The 26871-nt window shown below is 47.6% G+C and overlaps 1 protein-coding gene and 1 non-coding gene across 2 annotated transcripts; both read left to right on the top strand.

Annotated features, from left to right (window-relative positions):
* Positions 1 to 4991: 4991 nt before the first annotated feature.
* Positions 4992 to 6408, top strand: LOC127299052 (flavonol 7-O-beta-glucosyltransferase UGT74F1-like). The gene has a single exon (XM_051328932.2). The coding sequence runs from the start codon at positions 4992 to 4994 to the stop codon at positions 6369 to 6371; it is 1380 nt and encodes a 459-aa protein (XP_051184892.1). The 3' UTR covers positions 6372 to 6408.
* A 9151-nt stretch (positions 6409 to 15559) lies between these two features.
* TRNAA-UGC (transfer RNA alanine (anticodon UGC)) lies at positions 15560 to 15632 on the top strand. The gene has a single exon. It is a non-coding gene; the product is annotated as a tRNA-Ala (tRNA).
* The last annotated feature ends 11239 nt before the right edge of the window (positions 15633 to 26871 follow it).

Consider the following 26871-nt stretch of genomic DNA (forward strand, 5'->3'; position numbering starts at 1 on the left):
CTGTCCACGGAGACGGACGATGACGCGGGGCTGGCTTCATGGGCGACAGGGGATTATCCCTTCGGCCTGCACCGCCGGCTCGTCGTCGGCGGCGCCGACGCGACGTGAGCAGCCGCGGCACAACGACCGCGAGGACGAGGGACGGCAGCGACGAAGCCTACGCCGTCTACGACGATGGCGATGACTACATCGAGGCGCTCGCGTACCATAGCGAGGAGGTGAAGGACGACAGCGGCGACGACTCGTCGGCCTCGTCTTCCACGAATGGCAGCGAGCCATGGCGGAGGGCCGGAACTTCGAGTTCCCCGACAACATGACGGACGACGAGATGGCCAAGCTCGGCCTCCTCGTCTCCGAGTACGACGCGCCTGTGCAGCCGCCGTTGCCCCGCTACGCCACCGCTGTCATGCCGCCGGGCCTGTCCGCGGATGAAGCCCTTCGACAGGCGCTCCTGGACTCGGCAGCGCCTCCTCCACCGCCGCCACAGCCTTGGGCGCCTCCTCCACCGCCGCCACAGCCTTGGGCGCCTCCCCCACCGCCGCCACAGCCGCAGCCCTGGGCGCCTCCACCGCCGCCTCAGCCGCAGCCTCGTCAACCTCGAGCACCGCGATCGCGCCCGGCGTACGCTCCCCCGGATGGCAACTGGCAGTGGGACATACCGGAGGTCATCGTGCTGGACAGCGACGAGGAGCAGCACGGCCACGACAGCGACCAGTAGGCGTTTTAGTTTTTTTTTATGTTTTCAAGTATGTAAGTTATGTTTCAGTTTTTGTAAATTATGTTTCAGTTCAAAAAAATGGTTCGTCCTAAAAAAAAATGCGCCGTGCCGCTGGAGCCACCCCCCGACGCAAACGGACGCGCGGTCGTTTTCGACCAAAAGGGCCGACGCAAACGGACGCGCGCGGACGCTAAAATGCGTCGCGCCGCTGGAGATGCCCTAATATGGATTAAGAGCATCTCCACCGGCGCGCGCGATAGCGGTGAAAATGGGCAAACATCGGCGCGTCTCAAACGGCATCGGCCAATTTTCGAACCCAATAGAATCGCGGCAACCCCGTGCCGGCCCCTTCACCAAGGGCGCGAATCTGGTGCGCCGGCGCCTTGCGAGGATGAAATTTTTCGGTGTGGGAGCCGTCTATCAGTGATGTCAGGGCGCCACGCGGGATATTTTACCGCCACGACGCCTAGCCGGAAACTCTCCCGCCACAGTGCCGCGCGGGAAAGTCTCCCGGCATGACACCGCGCGGGATGTTTCCCGCCTCGCCGGCGGTCTATATTATCCTCCTCCCCCACCATTGCTGCAAAAACCCTAGAAAAAAAGCACAATGTGAGATTCGTGGGATGAGGCGGCGCAAGAGGCAGCCGTAGAAGTGTTGGATGCGGACCCGCAACTCGCATAGTACGAGGCGTGGGAGGAGGCGGCGCTAGCGGCGACCGTAGATGCTTACGACGCGGGCCACTGGCAACGCAGAAGGCGGAGCGGCGGGAGCGCGGGGAGGCGTGGCGGGAGGCGGAGCGGCAGCGCCAGGAGGCGGAGAACCGGCTAGCGCTCGAGGAGGCAGAGCGGCTGGAGTTCCAGGAGGCGCGACGGCGGCGGGAGGCGCTGAGCATGCACCGGTGGGAGGCACGACGACAGAAGGGGTGGGAGGACCTTGCGCTGCGGTGGGTCCAGCGGGAGGAGGCGCAGCGTCAGGATGAAGTCTATGAGGCGGGTCGTTTGGCAGAGATGCAGCTCCGACTACAGAGGCAGGAGTTGGATCACCGTCGGCGGCGGGAGGAGCTGGAGCAGCAGCTGCGTCACGGGGCGGTGGCCGCGGACAGAGCCGCCTACTTGACGTTTGTGGCAGGGAGAGCAGCGGGGGATCAACGACGGAGGAGCATGGGAGAGAGATCCGGTCGATCGTTCACCTCCACAGAGCCAGGTGACCAGTAGGTAGTAGGCTAGAGATAAGCAGGTTTCAAATGTCATCCGGGGTCGAGGAGTGAATAATGTTTTACTCGGATTTGCTCGAAAATATTATTCATTCCTCGATCCTAAATGACATTAAAATGAATCTCTAAGCATAATATGTAGTTTGTGTAAAAAAACTTCTATCGGGGCCGCATGTTTGGGGCGCCGGTGTTGGAACAGCTCCCCCAAATAGAGGATGCAGTGTCGGCGTCCCCCAAACGGAGGTTCCGACGCCTATTTGGGGGCTGCCGGTGGAGATGCTCTAATATGAAATAGTATATATTACCTTCATCCCAAATCACAAGCCCATCTCCAATGGGGCGACCGTTTTGCTTTCGCGCGGTCGAAAAATACGTCTCGGATCAAGCCCAGCGGCCCGACGCATACTGACTGGAATATCCGCGTAGACGCAAACCTAGGCTAAATATGTGCCTCAGATGCATCTCCACGGACGCTGCGCGGACGCGTCGAGTGTCCACTCGCGTCTGGTAGACGTTTTGTTGGGCTCGCCTGGTAGCGACTCAGGCTCGATGCGTCTTCTCAGCCGCGCCAGTCACTAGCCCCGCTGCGTCACTTCAGCAGTTTGTTGGTGGCGGTTGTTGTGGAAGTGGTTGGGAAATCCCAAGAGGAAGGTGTGATGAGCATAGCAGCATGTTTTCCCTCAGTAAGAAACCAATGTCTAATCGACCACTAGGAGAAAGGCGTGAATTCTGAAGGTGTTGCTAGCTGACTAGTGGCAGGGCGCACTATCGGCGTCAGCAACAACGTGGAACCTGCACACAACATAACCAAAATACTTTGCCTCAACTTACAGTGAGGTTGTCAATCTCACCGGTTTGCTGAACACAAAGGATTAGACGTATCGAGTGGAAGGAGATGTTTGCAGTAAATAAAGAGAACAGAGCTTGCAGTAAGTAAACAGAGAGGATTGCAGTGGTTGAATTTATCAGTGTAAAGGAAAGGACCGGGGTCCACAGTTCACTAGAGGTGTCTCTCCATAAAGATAAATAACATGCTAGGTGAACAAATTACAGCTGGGCAATTGACAGAGTATCGATCATACATAACAAGATGATTACTATGAGATTCGTTTGGGCATTACAACATAATACATAGATCGTAATCCAACTGCATCTATGACTAATAATTCACCTTCCAGTTATCGTCTGAACCACTTCCAGTATTAAGTTGCAGGCAATAGATTATCGCATTAAGCAATGTATGTAAACTAAACAATAGAACTACCCTTGTATAAAACATTGTTGTTTTCTCCCTATTAGCAACAACACATCTACATTCTTAGAAGTTATTGTCACTCTTCCAGAAAATTAGAGACATGAACCTACTATCAGGCATAAATACCCCCTCTTGGAGTCACAAGCATCTACTTGGTCAGAGTATCTACTAGCAACAGAGAGCATGCAAGATCACAAATAGCATATGACATGAATATATAATCGATCTCGACATAGTATACAATATTCATTGGATCTCAGCAAACACAACATGTAGCATTACATAAGGATGATCTTGATCATGTAGGGCAGCTCTCACAAGATCTAAACATGAGGCAAATATTGGAGAAGACAACCATCTAGCTACTGCGATGGACCCATTATAGTCCAGGGATGAACTACTCGCGCATCACTTCGGAGGCGGGCATGGCGATGTAGATGCCTCCGGCGATGATTTCCCCTCCGGCAGGGTGCCGGGAAGAGCTTGAGAACCCCCGTGATGGGTTCTGCGATGGCGGTCGCGACGGAACTTTTTGTGGACTTAAATATTTCGCGGACGAGCGTCTTGCAGTGCAGCTTACACTCGCTGGCGGAGCTTGGACGCAGACATTAGCCAATGGAGATCGGACACGTACGTGCGTGTTCAAGGATGCAGTTCACGAGCATCGTGTCGGCGATCTGACCAGACCCTAAGCCGCCGCCGACGATGGCCTTTCTTTTCGAACTGGTGGCGCCCGTAATGGCCGCAGCCCTGACCTCCCGACGCGAGCAATGGAAGTCGCTAACTTTCCCTGATGTGCCTCCGGTATCCAGACAACGGCGCCCCGCTATATTGAGTTAAAGCTCAAATATCAAATACTTTGGCCGCGATCTATATCTAGCCGCGTTGGATGCATCGCGTGACCCAAACGGCCAGGCGGACGCCAGCCACTGTCCAACGCGGGCGGGAGCGGGGGCGGTACCGCCCGCCGGGAGGCGAGAGCGGGGCGAGAGGGGGGCGAGACGGCAGCGCGGGGCGGTGGATCCCCCGCCCGGCGGTAGCGCCGCTACCGCCGGCCGCCGCCATTGGCGCCCGAGAAGGGCGAGAGGGGGGCGAGAGCGAGGCGGTGCGGTGGCGGGTCGGGGCGAGAGCGGGGGCGAGAGGGAGGGGGTAACGGCTAGCTGAGGTGGCGCGATCTGATTCGTCCACGTTAGCTAGCTGTTGGGGTAGCCGTTGCTGGCTCAAAAAATTCGAAAAAAAGCCAAAAACCCCAAAATTTCATCCCCACCCCCTATAAATACCCCCCATATGGTTTCACTCATTCCACACCTCACTTCATCTCCTCCACTCTCCATTTCCACTCCTCTCAACGCCATGTCTTCGTCTAGCAGCAGTTCGAGCGACGGAATGGAGGGTGATATGATCGGTGCATTCCGGGCGGTGATATTTTTTTATATAATGTAATCGGTAACAATTTTAGTTGAATAAAATAATTTTCTTGCATTATTTTGAATGCTGATGTGGAGGAGAGAGAAAAGCTGATGTGGAGGAGAGAGAAGTGAGAGCTGACACTATAGCCCGTGTACTGGCACCGTGGGGTGAGAGTGGGGTGAGAGTGGGGTGAGAGTGAAGGTAAAAGCTGACGTGGCGAGGCTATAACCTATGATGCATTGGCACCGGCCTAAGGACTAAGTGTACACATGTCGAGGCATCCATCCAAACAGATTTAAACGGATGACCAGCACCTCGATTTGGATCTCCGTGTTGGAGATGGGCTTATATTATGTATAGTCCCTCTCGTGGATGGTACTGCAAACATCATACTATGCCGGGCAGTAGCGCCATGATTCACGTGCTCCTCCTCTCGTACCCGTCCCAAGGCCACATCAATCCATTGCTCCAGTTTGCCAAGCGGCTCGCCAGCCACGACGGCGTGCGCTGCACCCTGGCGACCACCCGCTCCGTCCTCGCCTCTACTAATCCGTCCGCCGGTTCCGTCCACATCGCTGGGTTCTCCGACGGCGGTGGCCTTGACGAGGCCGGCGACATCTCAGCCTATCTGCCCCGCCTCGAATCGTTCGGGTCGGTCGACGTGGATGACCTCCTCCGCTCAGAGTCAGCCGAGGGCCGGCCGGTGCGCGTCGTGGTGTACGACCCTTTGTTGCCGTGGGCGGCGCGCGTGGCCCGCCGGCACGGCGTGCCCTGCGCGGCTTTCTTCACGCAGGCATGCTCCGTCAACCTGGCCTACGCCCACGCTTGGACAGGGCTTGCGACGCTGCCCGTCGGGGAGGACACCGCCGACCTCCCTGGCCTGCCGGCGGGGCTCAAGCCGTGCGACTTCCCGACCTACTTGACGGAGGAGCGCAGCAACTTCCCGGTCTACGCGGAGCTCGCGCTGAAGCAGCTCCAGGAGCTCACCTCGGCGGACCACGTGCTGGTGAACTCCTTGTACGAGCTTCAGCCGGAGGAGGCGGAGTACATGGCCCTGGCGTGGGGGGCCGTGACCGTCGGCCCGACCGTGCCGTCCGCGTACCTCGACAAACGCGTGCCGGACGACGCCTCCTACGGCTTGGAGCTGCACGTCCCAATGGCGGCGGCGTGCAGGGCCTGGCTCGACGGGAGGCCGGAGCGCTCTGTCGTATACGTTTCCTTCGGCAGCCTCGTCACGCTCACCGTGGCTCAGACGGCCCAGCTGGCCGAGGGGCTGTGCGGCGGTGCCATGCCGAGCTTCCTCTGGGTGGTCAGGGCGTCAGAGACCCCTAAGCTGCCCGAGGGGTTCGCCGAGACGGCCAAGGCCCAAGGAAGGGGCCTCGTGGTGGAATGGAGCCCGCAGCTGGAGGTGCTTGCTCACCCGGCAATCGGCTGCTTCCTCACGCACTGCGGCTGGAACTCCACGACCGAGGCGCTGGCCGCCGGTGTGCCCATGGTGGCCATGCCGCAGTGGTCGGACCAGACGATGAACGCCAAGTACATCGAGGATGTATGGCGTGTCGGCGTGCGCGTGCGCGTGCGGGCGGATGAAGGAGACGAGTTGATTATTACCAAGGAGGAGCTGGAGAGGTGTATCAAGGAGGTCATGGAAGGAGGCGGCATGTACGCCCAGAACGCTGCAAGCTGGAGCACCAAGGCCAAAAGTGCAATGAGCCAAGGAGGAAGCTCTGACCGTAATATCAACGAGTTCCTTGCCAAATTCGGTCACAATTAATGACCGTACGTGCTACCGGCCGGCGGCAGTTTGTTACCACTCCCGCCGATACAAACTACCACGGTTTTCATTCCAATTTGTGTTGGCCAAATTTAAACTACAAGACGGTAATAAAAAAAACCCTAATCTAATGATGGAATGCGCTCTAGTCGGCACCGTCGCCACCGTCGTCGTCGTTCGAGATAAAGGCGCCCACATGCCGCCGAATGGGGAACCTCCTTCTTCGGGCGGAGGAGCGCATGCACCGAAGATGATTCGCGCGACGCGTCGCGGATGTCGCAGATGACGATCCCACTCCCCCATATCGGCGGCGGGTAGGGCGCCAAGCGATATCGGACTTCAGAGTTGGACCCGGAGCGCGACGAGCCCGAGTGCACCGCGGGGAAGCACACCAACCGGCGAGACGGATTCCGACACGACGCGGGCGGTAGCCATACATGGCGAGAGTCTCATTGACGCCTCACCCGTGGCACCACGCGCGCTAGCCAACCCGGTTGAACCGGCTAACCGCGTGATTTCAGCCACCCGCTCATGCTGAAACACCTCCGCCCAATTCCCGCCTCTCCGCGCCCACATCGGCCCATCGCTCTGCCGCAGCGCCAACTGCGCCTGGCACACGTCGATAAGGGTGCGGAGCTCACTACTAGGGAAACGCATATAGCCGCAGGGCTTACTGCCGGCGCACCCAAATAGACACGCGTCGGTGCTTACTACCGCCGGCGACATATGGGCTACCATCGGCGTCACAAGAAGCTTGGTGCGCCGGTGATAAAGGAGGGCCACGACTCCATTGGACCCGGGCCTAGTCCACGAATTACCGCCGGCGCACCTGCCCTGTCGTGTGCCGGCGCTATTATTCTATTATCGGCGCATTCTCCACCTGGTGTGCCGGCGGTAATTCGTGGGCTAGGCCCAAGCAAATTACAGCCAAGGTACATGTGTTACCACCTGCGCGTTGGTCTTTTGGTGCGCCGGCGGTAACCTGGAGCACTATTACATGCGAGAACATTTCCGTTATGCCTCACTCCTCTCCCACATCACTCCTCCCACACTCAAACCCGGCCCTCCTCACTTCCCATCTCAATTTTCCCCATCTCTACCCCAAATTTAGCTAGTTGAACCAAAGAAGTTCGATATTCTTTACCAAATCTTCCTCTCCGGTCTAGATGCATCACACACCTATATCTAAATCTATCCCGCAAATTGACCGCTCAAAGGTCAAGATCTAGAAAAGAAGAGCCCATACGCATCCTGTAACTTTCTATACATAACTGATTGCAAAAATACAACCATCGCAATGCTGTGTAGAAACTATAAAGGCAACTTTTTTTTTGATAAAGGGAATATATTAATATCAAGAGACCAATTACACCTAGCTTCTGCAACAACGCATCAACCTAATGACACTACGGATGCACACAGCTAAAAAAAGAAAAGAAAACTACGAAATAAAAGTCCCGCTACAGTATCTCGGGCCTAACAACAGCAAATACATCCACCGCCATGACAACACCTGAATTACAGACTCTTCAAAAAACGACGCCTCCAAGAAGGGAACAGTGCTCAAACACCGTCGTCGCCCGATCAAAGATCTTGGGTTTTCACCCTGAAGATAGTCCCCGCTCTCAAAACAATGCCTCCACCAAGGTCATTGCCAGGCACAACCAGTTAAGGCCAGATCTTGAGTTTTCACCCTGAAAGGTAGGACTCTGCACTTCACATGTGTTGTCACCCCCACTTTCATACCGCAGCTGTGAAGCCCGTAACACCAAGCAAGCCCCTCAACAGCGCGGAGACTTGAACCTCCCTTAGCTAGTCCTCCCCTCCGGTCTTCATGAAATTCTCTTCTTCCGACTTTCATCATAGATCCATAGTCACTTGATGTCAACACAGAAAAAGAGCTTCGCACCGCTCCCTCCGGAACCAATCGGTCGGAATAAAAGCATGGGTGCGCACGACCGAATACCTCCGATCCAGCAAACTCCAGGCAAAGCACTGTTACATTCGCCGGCGGAGCCTTCCGGAACTCAACCCCCCGGCCAGATCACGAGTCCAGGCCTCCGGTAGGTCCTCCTCTTCACGCAAGAGAGGCCCTAGGACCGCCGCCTTTATTCAGGTCGGATCCCCACGTCGGTGACCATCCCGGGCTGGCCAATCCAACCCTCCACCGGCGACACCATCGCCGGCTTCCATGCCCCTCCATCTCACCGCCGGATCGCGGTGATAGATCAAGGATCCACCACCACCAACCGCAGGCCGACCCTCTCCAGCGAAGAAGAGGGCCACCTCCTCCGTCGAACCCAAGGCTGGTGACGAGGGAACACCTCGGCAATGCCTATGTATTGTAGACTTGGGTTTCGGGAGAGAGCGACGATGGAGATTCAGGGAGCGAGATTAGGCACACGACGTACCAGCTTCGGGTCCCCTCGGTGGAGGATCCCTACGTGCTGCTAGCAATCCAGTATATGATCATAGATGTGTTTACAGGGTGCCGCCGTAGGCGGAGCTATGTTGTCTATCTATTGTCTCCCTTATTTCGGTGCCCTGATGCGCGTGAGACACACGTCCGTTGGGAACCCCAAGAGGAAGGTGTGATGTGCACAGCAGTAAGTTTTCCCTCAGAAAGAAACCAAGGTTTATCGAACCAGTAGGAGCCAAGAAGCACGTTGAAGGTTGTTGGTGGCGGAGTGTAGTGCGGCGCAACACCAGGGATTCCGGAGCCAACGTGGAACCTGCACAACACAATCACAGTACTTTGCCCCAACGTAACAGTGAGGTTGTCAATCTCACCGGCTTGCTGTAAACAAAGGATTAGATGTATAGCGTGGATGATGATGTTTGTTTGCGAAGAACAGTAAAGAACAATTGCAGTAGATTGTATTTCCGATGTAAAGAATAGGACCGGGGTCCACAGTTCACTAGTGGTGTCTCTCCCATAAGATAAACAGATGTTGGGTGAACAAATTACAGTTGGGCAATTGACAAATAAAGAAGGCATAACAATGCACATACATATATCATGATGAGTACTATGAGATTTAATCAGGGCATTACGACAAAGTACATAGACCGCTATCCAGCATGCATCTATGCCTAAAAAGTCCACTTTCAGGTTATCATCCGAACCCCTTCCGGTATTAAGTTGCAAGCAACAGACAATTGCATTAAGTATGGTGCGTAATGTAATCAACACAAATATCCTTAGACAAAGCATCGATGTTTTATCCCTAGTGGCAACAGCACATCCACAACCTTAGAACTTTCTGTCACTGTCCCAGATTTAATGGAGGCATGAACCCACTATCGAGCATAAATACTCCCTCTTGGAGTCACAAGTATCAACTTGGCCAGAGCCTCTACTAGCAACGGAGAGCATGCAAGAACATAAACAACATATATGATAGATTGATAATCAACTTGACATAGTATTCAATATTCATCGGATCCCAACAAACACAACATGTAGCATTACAAATAGATGATCTTGATCATGATAGGCAGCTCACAAGATCTAACATGATAGCACAATGAGGAGAAGACAACCATCTAGCTACTGCTATGGACCCATAGTCCAGGGGTGGACTACTCACACATCGATCCGGAGGCGATCATGGCGACGAAGAGACCTCCGGGAGATGATTCCCCTCTCCGGCAGGGTGCCGGAGGCGATCTCCTGAATCCCCCGAGATGGGATTGGCGGCGGCGGCGTCTCTGGAAGGTTTTCCGTATCGTGGCTCTCGGTACTGGGGGTTTTGCGACGAAGACTATATGTAGGCGGAAGGGCAGGTCAGGGGGCGTCACGAGGGGCCCACACAACAGGCCGGCGCGGCCAGGGCTTGGGCCGCGCCGCCCTAGTGTGTCGCCACCTCGTGGCCCCACTTCGTTTCCTCTTCGGACTTCTGGAAGCTTCGTGGAAAATAGGACCCTGGGCGTTGATTTCGTCCAATTCCGAGAATATTTCCTTACTAGGATTTCTGAAACCAAAAACAGCAGAAACAAAGAATCGGCTCTTCGGCATCTCGTCAATAGGTTAGTGCCGGAAAATGCATAATAATGACATATAATGTGTATAAAACATGTGAGTATCATCATAAAAGTAGCATGGAACATAAGAAATTATAGATACGTTTGGGACGTATCATGCCCTGGCTAGCTTTATATATGCAACCAGCCTAGGGTTTTACAAGAGTCCTAGTCGACTACTTCTTCGGGTTGCCTTGTTGGGCCTTCTCCATATTGGGCTGAGCCGATCCAGGTATACCAATACGTAGAGACTCCAAGCATAATCATCTCCGAAGTCTAAGAAATACAAGGCGAGGTCCATGTCGTATATCATGTATAGCGTAGATGATGTCGACGATTCTTGAAATTATTTTTCTATCGGGTGCTCAACAGCGCTCCCGATGGGAGTAACCCCCGAGTCTATGAGTAAGTGCTTGCACTTAGGCATAGACTCAAGTTGTACTACTCGATGAAGAACTTAAGTATATTTCTGGAGGACTTGATGAAATCCATGTGCTCCCGATGGGAGTAGGCTCCACTCGAGTCGTAGAATCGAGTTGAGTTTACAAACCTTGATTGTCATAGATGTTGTCGAAGTTATTTTTCTATCGGGTGCGCGGCCAGCGCTCCCGATGGGAGTAGCCCCCGAGGTTACAGCCAAGTGTTTGCACTTGGGTGTAGGCTCAACTTGCTTTTAATCGACACCACAATTTTTCCTCTTTCTTGTATCTTATCGGGAGGGTGAACAATACTCTTGATAAGAGTAGCCCCCAAGCCTATGCGCAGGTGCTTGCACCTGGGCATAGACTCAAGTTGTACTACTCGATAAAGAATTTGACTATATTTCTGGGCGCAGCCCCTCGTTTTAGTGACTCCAGGCCGTTGCTATCTATGTTGTTCAGGGATAATGGTAAATGGGGCTGGTTCATCTGACGGATCAGGTACCAGTTAACTGCTCTTGTGGCAATCCCGCAAGAACCTACTTCAAGATCACGTCCCTGGACATGATCTCGGGACCTGGCGTAATTCGTCACGTGCCGCTTAAGGACTTACCATGATCCGAATTCCAGTAATGTTATCGGGTCCACAGCGCGTCCGCCGGGATATTTCTTCACATCTGTTGATGTGGAAAAAAGTAGCAGAGCGCAGTCTTTGGCGATGCCACGCCACACAGGACGGATCTCGGGGTCTTACCTTCGCAGAGTTTTGCGTCATTCAGAGATTACTCGCAACTTTGGCGCCCTGAGAATATTTTGTCAAGTGCCTTGTTCGGCTGATGCAATGACCCATTTTGCGGGTTCTTCTATTTTTCTCTCGAGCTTGATGAGACAGCTGAATATATTGGTTATTCTATATTGTCGGGTACATCGCCGATGCTCTTGTTCGGAACAATATGACGAGTCAATGAACCCGAAGATTTGTCCACCTTTTTTTTTTGGTTCCTCCTTGATGAAAATTTCGTCGAGTTCCTCCTTTACGAAAATTTCTTCGGGTCCTCTTTGAGGACAATTCTTCAGGTCCTCCCTGAGGACAATTCTGCGGGTCCTCTTTGAAGATAATTCTTCGAGACCTCCTTGAGGATAATTTTTCGGGACCTCCTTGAGGATAATTCTTCGGGACCTCCTTGAAGATAATTCTTCGGGACCTCCTTGAAGATAATTCTTCGGGTCCTGTTCTTTCTTGAAGACAATTTCGTCGAGTTCTCCCTGTAGACAATTTCGTCGGGTTCTCTCTTATATACTTTGAATTTTGCTTTCTCCTGCACAAATAAACAAACTTTTTCTATCTTTCCCTTGACTCTCTTTTTCGCATGCGGTGTCAGATGCTCAGATTCGATGATATGTAAAGTGAATATATGCCGCGCAGCCCCCAACTGTCGGGTGCGACGAAAGTAAACGATAATCAACTTTGTGCAAAATAAAAGAACACTTAGCTTTTTGGAAACGACGAAGTCGGTGCATGATTAAGTCTTCGAGTGTAGATAAGAAATCTAGCCAAAGTAGAAACCACCAAATAGCAAAAATGGATGCCGCGAAATTGTTGATGAAGAAATAACCGAGCCCCCGAGCGTTGCTGCGGTGATGTCATGATTGTTGTGTCGCCGTCATGACCCGAGGCGAAATCGTTGTCGAGCCCCCGAGCGTTAGGCGTGACGTCGAAATAAGTTGATGGAGTCGCGGCGTCATATTTGGTTAAGCCATTTAAGATGAAGCCATAGACAATAATATACGAAGATGAATCCCAGATGAAGTATTTTAGATGAATCCATATTGAAGATGCCATTAAATATAGAGCATATATTGAAGATAAATCCGTCGATCTCATAGAGGATGAATTCATTGGCCCGAAGAATCCAGTAATAATCATAGAAGATGAATCCGCTGATATCATAGAAGATGAATCCATTGACCCGAAGAAAATAAATCCAGTAATGGCCATAGAAGATGAATCCGTTGATCCGGAAGCTCATCGGGTAGTATTCTATAAGAGTAAACTTAGTAGTATCCATATAGATGAATCCGGAAAAAATAAATTCACTGACCCGAAGAAATTAAATCCAGTAATAATCATAGATGATAAATCTATTGACCCAGAAGCTCATCGGGTAGTATTATATTAGAGGAAACCAATGATAACTTTATAAGATGAATCCGACGAAAACAAAATCCAGTAAGCCGAAGAAAATGAATCCACTGACCCGAAGAAGGTAATTTCACTAAGCCGAAGCAAATTAATCCACTGAGCCGAAGAGAATAACTCCACTGAACCGGAGAAAATAATTTCACCGAACCAGAGAAAATATATCCAGAGCCGAAGAAAATAAATTCACCAAGTAACCGAGTATATTTGTGCTAACGAAGTAATGGCACGGCCACGAGTGTCGGGAGTATCTGCTGTAATGATGTAATGTTACAGTCCCCTTATATTCGGGTGTGGTGAAAGTAAATAATAATTGACTCTCAAAGAGGAACACTTAGCTTTTTTTTATCAGCTGCAGTAGAGCCGACGTGGAAGCAAGTCATGTGGCGGACTCAGTCGATGTAGTCACGTGGCGCCTGGCCGGAAGTAGTCGATGAAGGAGACGCAATCGATGTGGCGGATCTACCACGGGTGAGCATCCGAATATGTCGGGTAAACCCCCAAGTATGACGAGTGCGTGATGGCGGGCACGATCGACCGAGCAGAGTAGTAGAAGCTTTCGTTTCAATCTGCAGTTATATTGTAGTGCACAAAGTTGCACGCAGATAATAGCAAGAGCCAAATAATATTTAGCGAAATAAGCTTTACGTAACTAGAAATATAGCACCTGGTAATCTTTATGTCGGATGATCTATCCGTGATGAAGCGCGGCGCAGACGAAGTGGAGTGGCATTTGGTCGGAAGAAGCCCGACGGAGCAAATAATGTCCATGAGGTTTATTTTCTCTGGAACTTGGACTACGGCAGCCGCTGTTTGTTTAGCTGGCTTGTCTCCGCTGCTGCCCGTTGATGGCAACTGACGATTCGTGTGATAGGACGGAGCCGACCAGCTTCTTAATTTCCGATCCGAACTTCTCCTTTGACTTTCTTCAGGATTTTGACAACTCCCTGGATTAGTACCACATCGTAGCTTTTACAAAGACTCCTGCAACTGTTGAATCGATCGATCTTCTTTTGGGACGAGGCTTTCCAGCTTCGTAAAAAACGTAGACCACAGTTGAGACGAGAACGTCCGCACATGTCGACCAAGACGGAAGAAAGGTCAGCCGTGGCGGAGCGAAACCAAACGCGCCCCGCTGATGAGTAGCCAGATGCAATCTAATGTTTGAAGATGATGAAGTCTCCGCGTGTTTCCAGTGGAGCCGTGATGAAGCTGACGGTGCCGATGCAGATGCATCGACTAACGATGATCTTGATGATGATATACAGGGATCTCGCCCGGATAACAAAATCCAGCGTCGCGATCCCCACGGTCGGCGCCAATTGACGAGGGAACACCTCGGCAATGCCTACGTATTGTAGACTTGGATTTCGGGAGAGAGCGACGATGGAGATTCCGGGAGCGAGATTAGGCACACGACGTACCCAGCTTCGGGTCCCCTCGGTGGAGGATCCCTACGTGCTGCTAGCAATCCAGTATATGATCATAGATGTGTTTACATGGTGCCGCCGTAGGCGGAGCTATGTTGTCTATCTATTGTCCCCCTTATTTCGGGTGCCCTGGCTAGCTTTATATATGCAACCAGCCTAGGGTTTTACAAGAGTCCTAGTCGACTACTTCTTCGAGTTGCCTTGTTGGGCCTTCTCCATATTGGGCCGAGCCGATCCAGGTATACCAATAATGGGTACCCGAAGGGTATACCCATGTCAGCTGGTGCCCCGGGCGCCCTCGTGTCGCGGAAGAATCCCGAGATCGCCTCCAACTATAAAAGCAACTGATGGTAATCAAACTAATCATATGATAAAGCAGTGTCAAACATATTAGTCTTGATGTCAAAATAAGCCCATTCAACTGATGCCCAATGATTCAAGACTCGAGCACTACTTTGGACAAAATTAGACTTATTGGCTTCCATCCTCGGTTCCCTTCACATATAAACTACTGCCATATTTTTTCAGACAGTACATGGCATTATTATGTTATATAATTGTGCCACACCAGTGTCACATACGCTGCAAAGTTAATCGGCGCACTATGATATCGTGAAAAAACAAGAGAGAATGTCACCTCATCATGACGATTTGGGTCTGCACCTGCCTCCAACAAGCACTTAACAATTTCAGTTAAGCCTTCGGTTGCAGCTCTTGCCAAGGAATTATTATTAACATCGTTCACATTAGCTCCAGCCTGCCAAATATATGCGTGTACAAGAGAAGATAGTTAGACAGAGCCTCTCTTGCAACCAAAGAACATATTAATTAGTAGATAACGGCTGCATATATACCTGAATCAGTAGCTTGACACAATGCTTGGAAGCAGCAAAGACTGCAGCATCTAGAGGTGTTGCCAGACAAGAAGGCACAACCATGTTGACCTGTAAGAAACAAACTACTATCAACATTTTCATGCCATAATATCGGATGGACTCGCTTCACCATTTGGATGCTTTCGAATCTACTAATATCGCAGCTAGTGTTGATAGCCAGTCACTAAATTACGCATTATAACAAGATAATTATAAACAATTAGCATGTAATCATGCAATTGGGTATGTAGCTCAAATGGTAGAGCGCTCGCTTTGCATGCGAGAGGCACGGGGTTCGATCCCCCGCATCTCCATCTCCTCATTCTTTTTTTTTTAATTTTGCAACTTCCCTGATTACTTACAGCTTGCTGTAATGCTGTGTTCACTCACCGTCCAGCATCGTCTACCCTTAATTCCAAGCCTTCAACAAGATGGAGCATCCTTTTCTATCTAACAAAAAAAAACCACAAATGAGATAAATCAACTCTCGTTGACTAGCCCACATGTCACTTTATCTCTCTTCAGCCACCTCTAAGCTCGATGGCCTCCTGTCCTGTCCATATCATGCCGCCCCGATGCTCGCACGTGATTCGAGCCACGGTTGCTTGCTGGAGCACGTCTCGATGGCCGCCTCCGCTCGGGCGCTAGCTTGCTCGCGCATGAGCCACTACGATTCAGATGGCCCGACAAACACAGGAACACGCCACCGTATCAATTAAGAGCACATGCGGTTGATGGTGCGAAGAAGAAGGGAGGTGGAGCCGGAGCTACGACGGCAAGCAGCAAGGTCAGGGTTACCGGTGAGGGCCCTCGGCGACATGGCAGTCAATTTCACAAAAAATCGGGGAAGGGGGGCCCGTATTGTCCATGGGAGTAGTATGTTTTTTTTCCAAGCGATTCACCCCTCAGGGGATCGATTTTCATTACCAAGAGATAACGAAAAAACATTAGTAGTTTTGCATCACAGGAAGGGAGGCGCCGCTAATGCTAGCGTTATAGAGTTACAGACCAGCCGATAGAATCAGTAGAATTTTCTAGCGAAGCAAAGTAAGCAACAAAAGGACCCTCAGGTCAGCTAGATCACCATCTATCTTTTTAACAGCAACCAAAATGCCAGGGATCAGTCGACAAACACCAAAAGCCGGTGTGGAGAAGAGCATTAGGTCTTTGTATCATCAGTCTCCATATCCTCCCCTTCAGGATCAGCTGTCGTGGCGTTAGTAATTGTCAAAGTTCTTCGACCAGTTCTCCCTCCAGTGGTTGAAGAAGTAGCAGCAACAGCCGCCGCCAGCCGGAGCAAGTTATCAGCACCTGCTTTGATATTTCCTTCATCAACTGCATTATGGAGACCTGCCCAGTAGTTCATAAAGACAGCAGACAAATTGATTAATTCAATAGGAGATTTTATTAGTTTCATATCAAAGCAAGCTCTATTTCGAAGTTTCCATATCGCCCAACAAATTGCTGCCAAGCCAGCAATCTGGACATTCCTGCTAGCAGGAACAAATAGAGGAAACCACCAGAAGAATTGTGTAAAGCTCTCAGGCCTGTCAGTTGCTCCAATAGACATAACAACAATACTCCACACATATTTTGCTGCAGCACAATCAAAAAAGAGATGAGATGTGCTTTCATTCTGGTGACAAAACTGGCAGGAGGCACTCCTATTCCAATTCCTTCTCAAGAGGTTATCTTTTGTTGCAATTGCATTATGCCAGATTAACCACAGGCATGTCTTTATTTTCAGAGGAATCTTACTTTTTCACAAGTGTTTGAAGGATTTGTCTGTCCCATTCCTGCACAGATGATTGTACATTGATTTCACAGAATAAATCCCATTTTTTGTCCATTTCCAGAAAGGTTTGTCTTTCGCCTGAGATAGAACTGTTTGTCTCACAATCCCTAGCAGGCCATGCACTTGAACAACTAAATCTGGAGACAAGTATCTTCTAAAGGAAAAATTCTAGCCAAGGACAGCAGCATCAGCAACTGTGACATCTTGTTCATTGCAAATGTGAAAAATTTCAGGGAAAGAATCTCTCAAAGGGATACTCCCACACCAGGCATCCTGCCAGAAACTTGTTATTCTCCCATCTCCCACTTGCATTCTTCTGCCAGCTCGGTAAATATCTTTTATTTTTTGCATATCTGTCCACACAGGGGAGTCACCTGGTCTATTTTTTGAGTAGAAGATACCAGAACCTCTAAGATATTTTCTGCACATAAAATCATCCCAAGGGCTGGTAGAAGATTCTATTTTCCACCACCACTTGCACATAAGACTGATGTTGAATTTTGTAAGGTCTTTCAGGCCCAGGCCACCTTTTTCTTTGGTTTATAGATCCATCTCCATTTGACAAAGTGGTACTTTCTCTTATCTGCACTTCCAGCCCAGAAGAAGTATCTGATAGGTTTATCTATTTCCTCTATAGTTGTTTTGTGCAAAAGTCTCATGGACATCTGGTAAACACCTGTACTGGACAGACATGCACCAATTTTTATTATTCTCCCTCCAATAGACATATTATTTCCTACCCATGCACTCATTAATTTTCTTCTTTGTCTTGTCCCCTAGGAAGCCCATTTCAGCAACAGTGGGCCTCCTTGCACAAATGGGGGTGCCCAGGTATTTTATTGGCCAAGTGCCACTTTGACAGTTGAAAAGATCTAAGTATGTCTGAATCTTGTTATCATCATGAAGAATCATCATAACTTTACTCTTTTCAAAGTTTATTTTCAGTCCAGACATTGCTTCAAAGAGATACAGTAACAGTTTGAGATTTTTGGCTTGATCCAAATCATCTTGGATCAATAAAATTGTATCATCATCATACTGAAGCATAGCAATCCCTCTAGTAATAATATTGTTAGCCAAACCTACAACAAGGCTATTTTGTTGTGCCACAGAAACCATCTTAGCAAGGCTGTTAGGTACCATATTGAACAGGAAAGGAGCAAAAGGATCCCCTTGTCTGATTCCTTTGTGGCTGCCAAAATATGGTCCCTCTTTATCATTGAATTTGACACTGAGTGTCCCCTCTGCAATTGCATTCTTTATCCAAATCAGCCAATCTTCACTGAAATCTTTCTGTCTACAACAGTCAAACAGAAACTCCCAATTTACCTTGTCATAAGCTTTTTCAAAGTTAATTTTTAAAACAATCCCCTGTTGTTTTCTGAATTTTGCTTCTCTCAACACTTCTTGTAACAGTGCAACCCCATCAGTAATATACCTCCCTTTTATGAAGGCATTCTGGCAGGGATGTATCACTTTGTTCATTATGGGAATTGCTCTAATAGTTAAAACCTTTGTGAAAATCTTGAAGAGGACTTGTAGGAGACAAATTGGCTTGTATTTCTGTATTTTGTCTGCATCTGGCCCCTTTGGCACAAGGGTAATAATGTCATAATTGATCCTTTTCAGGTCAATTGTATGTCTGTGGAAGTCATTGAAGACAATCATCATATCTGTTTTAATAATATCTCAACATTTTTTTATAGAATTCTGCAGGAATTCCATCAGGTTCAGCTGCCTTGTTATTTTCCATCTGGTCAATGGCATTTTTTTCCTCTTCACTGAAATTTCTATCCATTACATCTCTCTCTTCACTACTTATTGTTTCATCAGCAGACCAAATCTGATTATTTAACTTGATGCCAGAATCAGTGACTGGACCAAAGAGATTTTTGTAGAAAGCAGTGGCATGATTCAGAAGATCAGTGGTTCCTTAAATAATATTATCACGATCAGTCATAGACAAAATAGTTCTTTTTCTTTTGCAGCCATTGGAAATTCTATGGAAGAAAGAGGTATTACTGTCTCCCTAGAGAAGCCATTTCTCTCAGGATCTCTTCTGCCAGTAGCTCTCCTATTTGTCAATAATAGCTAGCAACTCATGATGTATCTGGGCTCTTCTTCTTATCTGTGTGGCAGTCAGGGACTGATTTTCTTCCAATCTTTCTAACTCTTCCAGCTCCCCATTAATTTACTTTTTTCTTTTGATATCTCTCCTTCTAAGATTTGCCCCCAGCTCTTCAGGTCTTTCTTGACATTTTTCAACTTCTGTTGTATTTTCCCCAAGCTGTCAGAAGCTCTTACTGGAATTTCCCAAGTCCCGGATACTCTGCCTAGGAAATCTTCTTCTTGCAGCCAAGCTTTTTCAAATTTGAAATCTCTGACAACTCTATCTCTCTGTTCCATAGTATCTAGAATCAAAGGATTGTGGTCTGACATTTATCTAACAAGCTTATGAACAGTAGTGAGGGGGAACAAAGTTTCCCAAGAGTCATTCATCAGGAATCTATCAAGTTTTTCCAGTGTAGGATCTTGCTGATTGTTTGACCAAGTATATTTGCCACCTAATAAGTATAGCTCTCTCAGACCATGACTGTTGATAATGGAATTGAACATATCAGTTCATCTGTTTCTCCTCATGGTTTTATTTTTCTCCGAGGGGAATCTAATGATATTGAAATCTCCTCCAATGAGTAGAGGCAGCTCTTGGTCACAAAAGCATTTCCTAGATCAATCAGAAAATCCTCCTTGTCTTCTAATTAAGCAGCTCCATACACAATAATCAAATTCCATTTCACCTGTATTTTTTTATCAAACAGAGTAACTTCGATATAGAATCTACCAACATCAGTTTTGCAAATGTCAAACCTAGATGACCTAAAACCACCCAAAATCCCACCACTCCTGCCAACAGAAGGAATCCATCTCCACTCAAAATCATTCATATGATCAAATTTACTGAAGAAAGTAGGAGAATAATATTTCTTTTTTGTCTCCTGCAAACCAATGAAGTCAACCTCCTGGGCTCTAAGAAAATCTGACAGAAAAACACTCATACCCTTCTTGCCAACACCCCTGCAATTTAGAGTAGAACCTATCATAGATACTTTTGATTTTTTCCTTCTACTTCTGGTACCAGTCACAATGCAACACAAAGGGTGGTCATTGAGGACCTTCACCGAGGCAACACTGGATTTTGCTAGTGCTCCTCCAGAGGCAACACCTGATTTTCTGGTGTCCCTCTCCTTCTCCTCTTTTCTGTTGATTTACAGTTACTCATATTGGAGGGTATGCTTTGATCTTATCATCCCTCGCCGGTTAACCCTACGTGCTGAGAAGGTTAAGGCTTGGATATATTTGAAGATACGGGAAGCTTAATATTTTAAGACTGGGATTTGTTCCTCCCAACAAAGGAGAGATACCAACTAGAACCTCTCGGTATTGTGATGTTAAGTAACATGCATGTATGCGCAGACATAACGGATTAAAAATAATAGGTATAGTGATCAAAGAGTTGATCACGAGTATATTGAAGTCTCACCTCGGCTTATCAACATACCATGTAACAAAGGGATTAGCATATGAACAACACGGAATGTTCGTCCAAGTTCCAAACTTCGAGTATGCAAAGGAGCCAACGTGGATGTCAAGATTCCAACGTTAGTTATTGATCCGACGGTATTCAGACTGTTGACTGCGCTACAGCGAACCTATCTGGTCACACACTTAAGGTTGTAAAATCTGTTGTGAGAGTTCTATTTACGGTATGTGGATTTGAGAAGATGTTTAGAATAGTTCCGACAATGTCTAGAATTGTTACGAAGATTTTATGACTAAGTGAGAAAAATTTGAAATCGTTGTGAGCTTATCGAGACTGATTCATCAGAAGTGTTCCACGGTATCATATATGTGGAATTATTCTCGGAATTATTCCGATGATATTTCGTATTGGGGAGATATCATTCTAATAAAGTCTAGATTGTGCTGAGGTCATCAGAATAAGGGAGGGAAAAAATTCTGGAAGGGGAGAGGGGAGTGCAGGGTAGCTGGGCCACCCAAATAGTCTAGGAGCTAGCTAGGACAGGCTAGGGCTAGCTGGCCAGGCTCCAAGGGCCCAAGAAGGCCACCGAACTAGGAACCCTTCGAAAAGATGTCCCTGGGGTTTGGTGGGCCAACCCACCTAGGCAACTGACCTAGGGGAGGGGGCGACGGCCAGCCCAGCTTTGGCTGATCGACCAAAGGAGGAGGCAGCCAGCCATAGGGTGGCGGTCACCATCCCCTCCTCCAAGTTGGCATCCACCCCTCCACCTGTAAATAGAGGTGCAAACCCCACCTCATGTTGTGCAATTTTATCTTTGAGTTTCTTCTGGCCCTTTGGTTGGCAGTGTCTCTATCTCTCCCTCTCCATATACTCCGAAAGGATGCACCACTCTCGTCGTGGTCGCCTAGCACTAGACGGCAAAGCCCTCGCGGATTGCACCACTGGACGCATGGACTACACTGGAGGAATTGTCCATTCGATTCTTGGAGCAAGGAGGGGATATCCTCGCGACTGGGAGGATTTTCCTAACTAGGGAGGTCGCTTGAATCATCATCTTCATCGAGCTCTTCCGCACTACTTACATAGCGTTCGAATCCCTTTTTGCAACTACATAGAACAGATCTTGGGTGTTCGTGTAGATGTAATTTTTTGAAATACATGAACAATCCCCTTCAGCTTCTTATTCGCTACCGTCTTGGAGGTGGTCCGCGTGGCCATCATGGGTGCCACCATTGTGCAGAAGGTGTTACTTGTCCAGGAGAGCATGTTTGCCTCCTAGTCCCTCACATGGATTATCCAAATCCGTGCCCAGCTCATGTGACGTTCTGCCCAAGTCTCTTTGGAAAGTGCATGGAGCCCCACGTGTGGTTTTGGTAATTAATGAAAATTCTATGCACTAATGTTTGCATTAAGTTATATTTTTAGGATTTGTCCATAGGTAATATATATTGAACCATATGTTGTCTTTAAGGTTGCAAGAAGAAGAAAATTAAGATCAAGTGACAAGTATGTCTTGAAGAAGAAGATTGAGTGAGCTCTCATGTGTATCTTCAAGATATCAACAAGATGAAGAAAGAAGAAATGGTATGCAAGTTCAAGATGAGATATCTCGAAGAGGTCATATCCTTCAAGATTTCCATCCATACGGTGATCGTGGATCCGTGAAGATGCGCCTAAGAAGAAGCTCTCCCGTAGTGAATTATGGGAGAGCAATCCGCAAGATTTCATCAAGCAGGCACAATCAAGAAAGACATTTTATCTTGTTGCGGTCAAGATCGTCATCATCTAGCTCAAGTGGTATGCCCAAGGTTAAGGCTTGTTCTTGATAGGGTTTCTTACTTACGAGTCACATTGTGTAGTTGGGAGACCGGTTTGTAGGATAGGTGGTTGTACTATCAAAAGGACACTCGAGTGAGTAACTTGATTGTATCGTTCGGAGAGAGCACAAACCCTCGCATCATTGGCATTATATTTATTGGTTATTATTTGCAACTTATCCATGTGAAATTTTAGAGCTTGTGGTTATTCTCATGACGGGTAAGACAAGATGTACCTCGACGCCGGCTTTGAGAAGTTTGCCCACGCCCAGAACCTGGAGGTCGAATGCTTGTTGCTCTGCCACTACGACGGTGATGGCGACATGAGAATCAGTGTGTACGACGACTCATCATGCCGCAAGCACTACCATAGCGATGACTCCGCCAAAGGCAACGTTCATCAATTCTTGGTATAGAGGTGTTCTTTCTTTGCAACAAAGATGACAAGTGCTAGTTCAAGCCACTAGTGTAGATTTTTGGATTTTCTTTAATTGCAATGAAGAAACGCGAACACCCACAAATCTTGTTTGGATGATTGGATGTTCTTTCTTCTCACTGAAAAAGACGAGGACAATCAAAACTCACTAGTTAGGTTCCCTCATATTACAATATTTTAAATTACCAAAATTTATGTAAATGTATCAATTTTACAATCAAAAGCAATGAAAAAGATTAACCAGAGCCGGAACTCATGTTTGACGACGTGAAGTTGTAAAGCAAGGGGAAATGTGATAGGACGTGCGAACGGTCAAAGATGAGTCAAAAAAGGAAATGGTTGCTGTCAGCCTCTGGGTTGGCCATCGAAAAAATCCAGGCTTTCTTTGAGGGTATTCTTTGTGTCAAGGGAAAAGGTGTTGGTGGCGATGCCTTGTGGTGGATCCAGGGAAATCTACATAGGTTGACCAGAGCATGACGAGGCGGTCTGGTGTGGAGCTCTACCAAGGGGTGACGAGGCGGCATGGTCGAGCTTCTGTCAGCAGCCAAATAGTATTTGGTCTGAATCAATCACGCCAGTAGTAATTATACATGGATTGCGTAGACAATTTGATTATGAACATCATGAGAAGGTAAGGAAAGTAGAGGGACAAATTCGATCAAATGATGAAATCGAAGGAGTCAATAGCGGTGAAGATATTGGAGACAAAGCTTATCATTACTGAGAAAAAGAAAGAGGTGAAGCTTGCACATGTTGAAGCCACACCGAAGAGGAAGCAAGGAACAAAGCCAAGTTGGAGGAGATGAAGATAAATGTAAAGAAAGCCAAAGCAATGAAGGAGCTATTGGCCGAAGAGAGGGAGATCATGATGATGTCCACGAAGAACATGAATGAGCAACAATTGAAGTGGTGGAAGGATGCCATGGCGAAGATCATGGAGAGAAAAAGGCTTGCTCGTGAAGGGGCAAACGGTGGTGCATCGGCTACCTATGGAGGTGGTGGCGATGGAGGTGGCGACGGTCCTGTCCCCCTTTGATTTGGTTGACGAGTTACGGCAACTTTTTGCGGTGAACTATGCACGATTTGATGTAAAACTATGAATTATGTATCGATTATTCTTTTTTTTTGAACAAAGCAGGCGCCAGAGGCGCTTATATTCCATTCAGCTCATATGCAAAGTACATCATGAAGTACAAATCCCTGTAAAGCAAAGTTTTGAAGAGAAATAGCCGAGGGACAAGAACCTACTCTTATGTGAGCTGAATTTAGACAAGAAAATATAGGCAACGACTCAGTTCGTCGAAGTGCCTGTTTTGCACAGTCATGAGCTACTCCATTCAGGTTTCTCTTGATGTGATATATCTTCGGAATAAGGTGTTCCGATGCTCTCTTGTAATCTGCAATTTGCTGTCGAAGTTCCCATGGCACTTGCTCATCTCAGAATCGAAGGAGCAGCAGCAGCTTTTGCCAAGGTAAGATTATCTGTAAGAAAAGTGACTTGTTTTGCTTGGACTTGTGCTGCAACTTTTGAAGCAAGGAGAAGAGCAACAGCTTCAGCAAGAAGTGGCGAAGGTGGTCGGATTGTCGAGGCCTGGATCATGATAGTTTCTTCCCTATTTTGTTCCAAAATCTGGCAGTAAAGTCCCAAGCCTGTCCTGTCAACTTCTTGATCACCTGAAGGATTCCTTTTCGTCCATGTCGCATCCGAGAAGATCTTGATCCCTTTAATCTGCAAATCTGTGCTGATTGTGCTCCCTGGGTATGCTAACTCGTCTTGTATGCCTGTTCTTGGTCGTGCCACTTGTATTGAATCTTGCATTACATCAAGCAGTTCTAGATTTTGCTGAATAGCATTAGTCATGTGATGAACCTGTAATGGTGTATTATCTTTTTTATTGAACAGGCAATCGTTCCTGGCTTTCCATAAACACCACATGAAAGTAAGAATATTTTCAATAGTACCATTGGATGATTCATACTAAGAAGATTGTTAATAATTTGAGTTATAGAATCAGAGGGAGAGGCTATTTGATCAATTCTCAGGTTCCAGGGATGCATAAACCAAGCAGCTCTAGCATAAGCACAAAGAAAAAGAAGGTGTTGATCTGTTTCTTCCAGATTGCATCTACAGCAAAGTTTACTGATGTGTTTACTGTATTTACCGGCTCTTGCTCCTGAAGAGATAGCTTTTCTTATAATTCTCCAACCAAAAGTTTTTATTCTCGGAATTATATTGTTGTTTTTCCAAATAGATTGAAGGAGATGTTTAGTATTTGCACTTACCTGCCTTGGTCTTGGTTCCCCTTGTTCAAACAGCTTTTCAAGGCACACTCTGTAGGCGCTTTTGGAGTTGCACTTGCCTGTTGGCGTAAGCTTCCAACAAAGACAGTCTTCATCCTGTGTATTAATAATTGGAGTGTTTTTTATTATCTCCGCCATCTGTTCCTGAAATAAAGTGTCAATTAGCTGTTCATTCCAATTTTTTTGTCCAGGTATCCAAAGGTCTTTGACATGGCTTGGATAGGAGTAATTTCCAGGTTGTATTATCAAGGAATCATACACCTGAGCCCACCCTTCACACCATGGTGTGCTCCAAATAGGCCCATAGTGATTTGGTAGAAAGCATGGGCTTTGAGGATGGGAAGGATTTTAAGGATGGAGGCCCAAAAGGCCGACTTGGGGACATTTGAATTTGGGCGCCAAAGAGAAGAATCGGGGAAATATTTTGATTTCAGAACTTGGTGAAGAAAAGTGTGAGGCTGATCTGCTAATCTCCAGGCAGCCATAAGGATAAGACCCTGATTGATTGCCTGCAAATTTCTAATACCTAAACCTCCTTCTTTTTTTGGCATACATATGTCTTTCCAAGCCCTTAAGCATAAGCTCCTGGAATTTGAGTCTTTCCTTATACCTGTCCACCAGAAGTTCCTAATAATGGAGGTGAGCTTTGCAATAAAAAATTTCGAGAAAAGAATATTCGACATGTAGTAAACAGGAATGGATGAGAAAACAGATTTGATTAATTCCAATCTAGCTGCATGAGAAAGTTGGTCTGCCTTATAAGTTGAAAGTTTGGTTTTGAATTTATCTATGACAAAGTTATAAGCAGTATTTCTATCTTTCCCTGGAATGATAAGAGGATGTCCAAGATGAATAAAGTTTGCATCTATAATTGGGATAGGAAATATATTTCGAATCATATGAGCAACTTGGTTGTCAACATGCTTACTGAAAAGTATTCCCCATTTTGTCCAATTTGGAGTTTGTCCTGATCTATTGCAAAAGTCCTGGAGAACCTGTTTCATGTTTGTCGCTTCTTGTTCTGTGGCTTGTCCGCACACCAGAAGATCATCCGCAAACAACAGAGAATGAATAGGTGGACAGTTTGGACCCAATTTAATACCTGCAAAGTTATTAGTAGCCATAGCTTCCTGCAGAGCAATCGATAGTTCATTTATTGCAAGAACAAACAAGTACGGCGATAACGGACAACCTTGTCGTATGCCTCTGCCACCTTTGAATTTAGCAAAAGCATGACCATTAATGACAACTGAAAAGGTAGGAGAAGAGACACAGGCATGAATGAGATTTATAAAATGACCATGCAGCCCTTTGCGTGTTAGTGCCTCGACAATGAAATTCCACTCTAATCTATCAAATGCTTTGGCTAGATCAATTTTTAACATGAAAGCTTTATGTTTCCAAGAACTAATAACAAAGGAGTGAGTAATTTCTTGGGCAATGATAATATTGTTGCTTATCCTTCTACCCTCAATAAAAGCTTGCTGTGATGGATGGATGTAATCAGGCAAATGGGGTTTAAGTCTATTGGCAATGCATTTGGCTATAATTTTGTAAACTACATTGCAAAGACTAATCGGCCTGTAATCCGCAGGCACAAGAGGAACCAGTTTTTTCGGAATAAGCGCAATATGAGTGTCATTTATATGGCTGGGCATGATAC

This window comes from Lolium perenne, chromosome 5 (assembly GCF_019359855.2).
Source record: "Lolium perenne isolate Kyuss_39 chromosome 5, Kyuss_2.0, whole genome shotgun sequence".
NCBI lineage: Eukaryota > Viridiplantae > Streptophyta > Magnoliopsida > Poales > Poaceae > Lolium > Lolium perenne.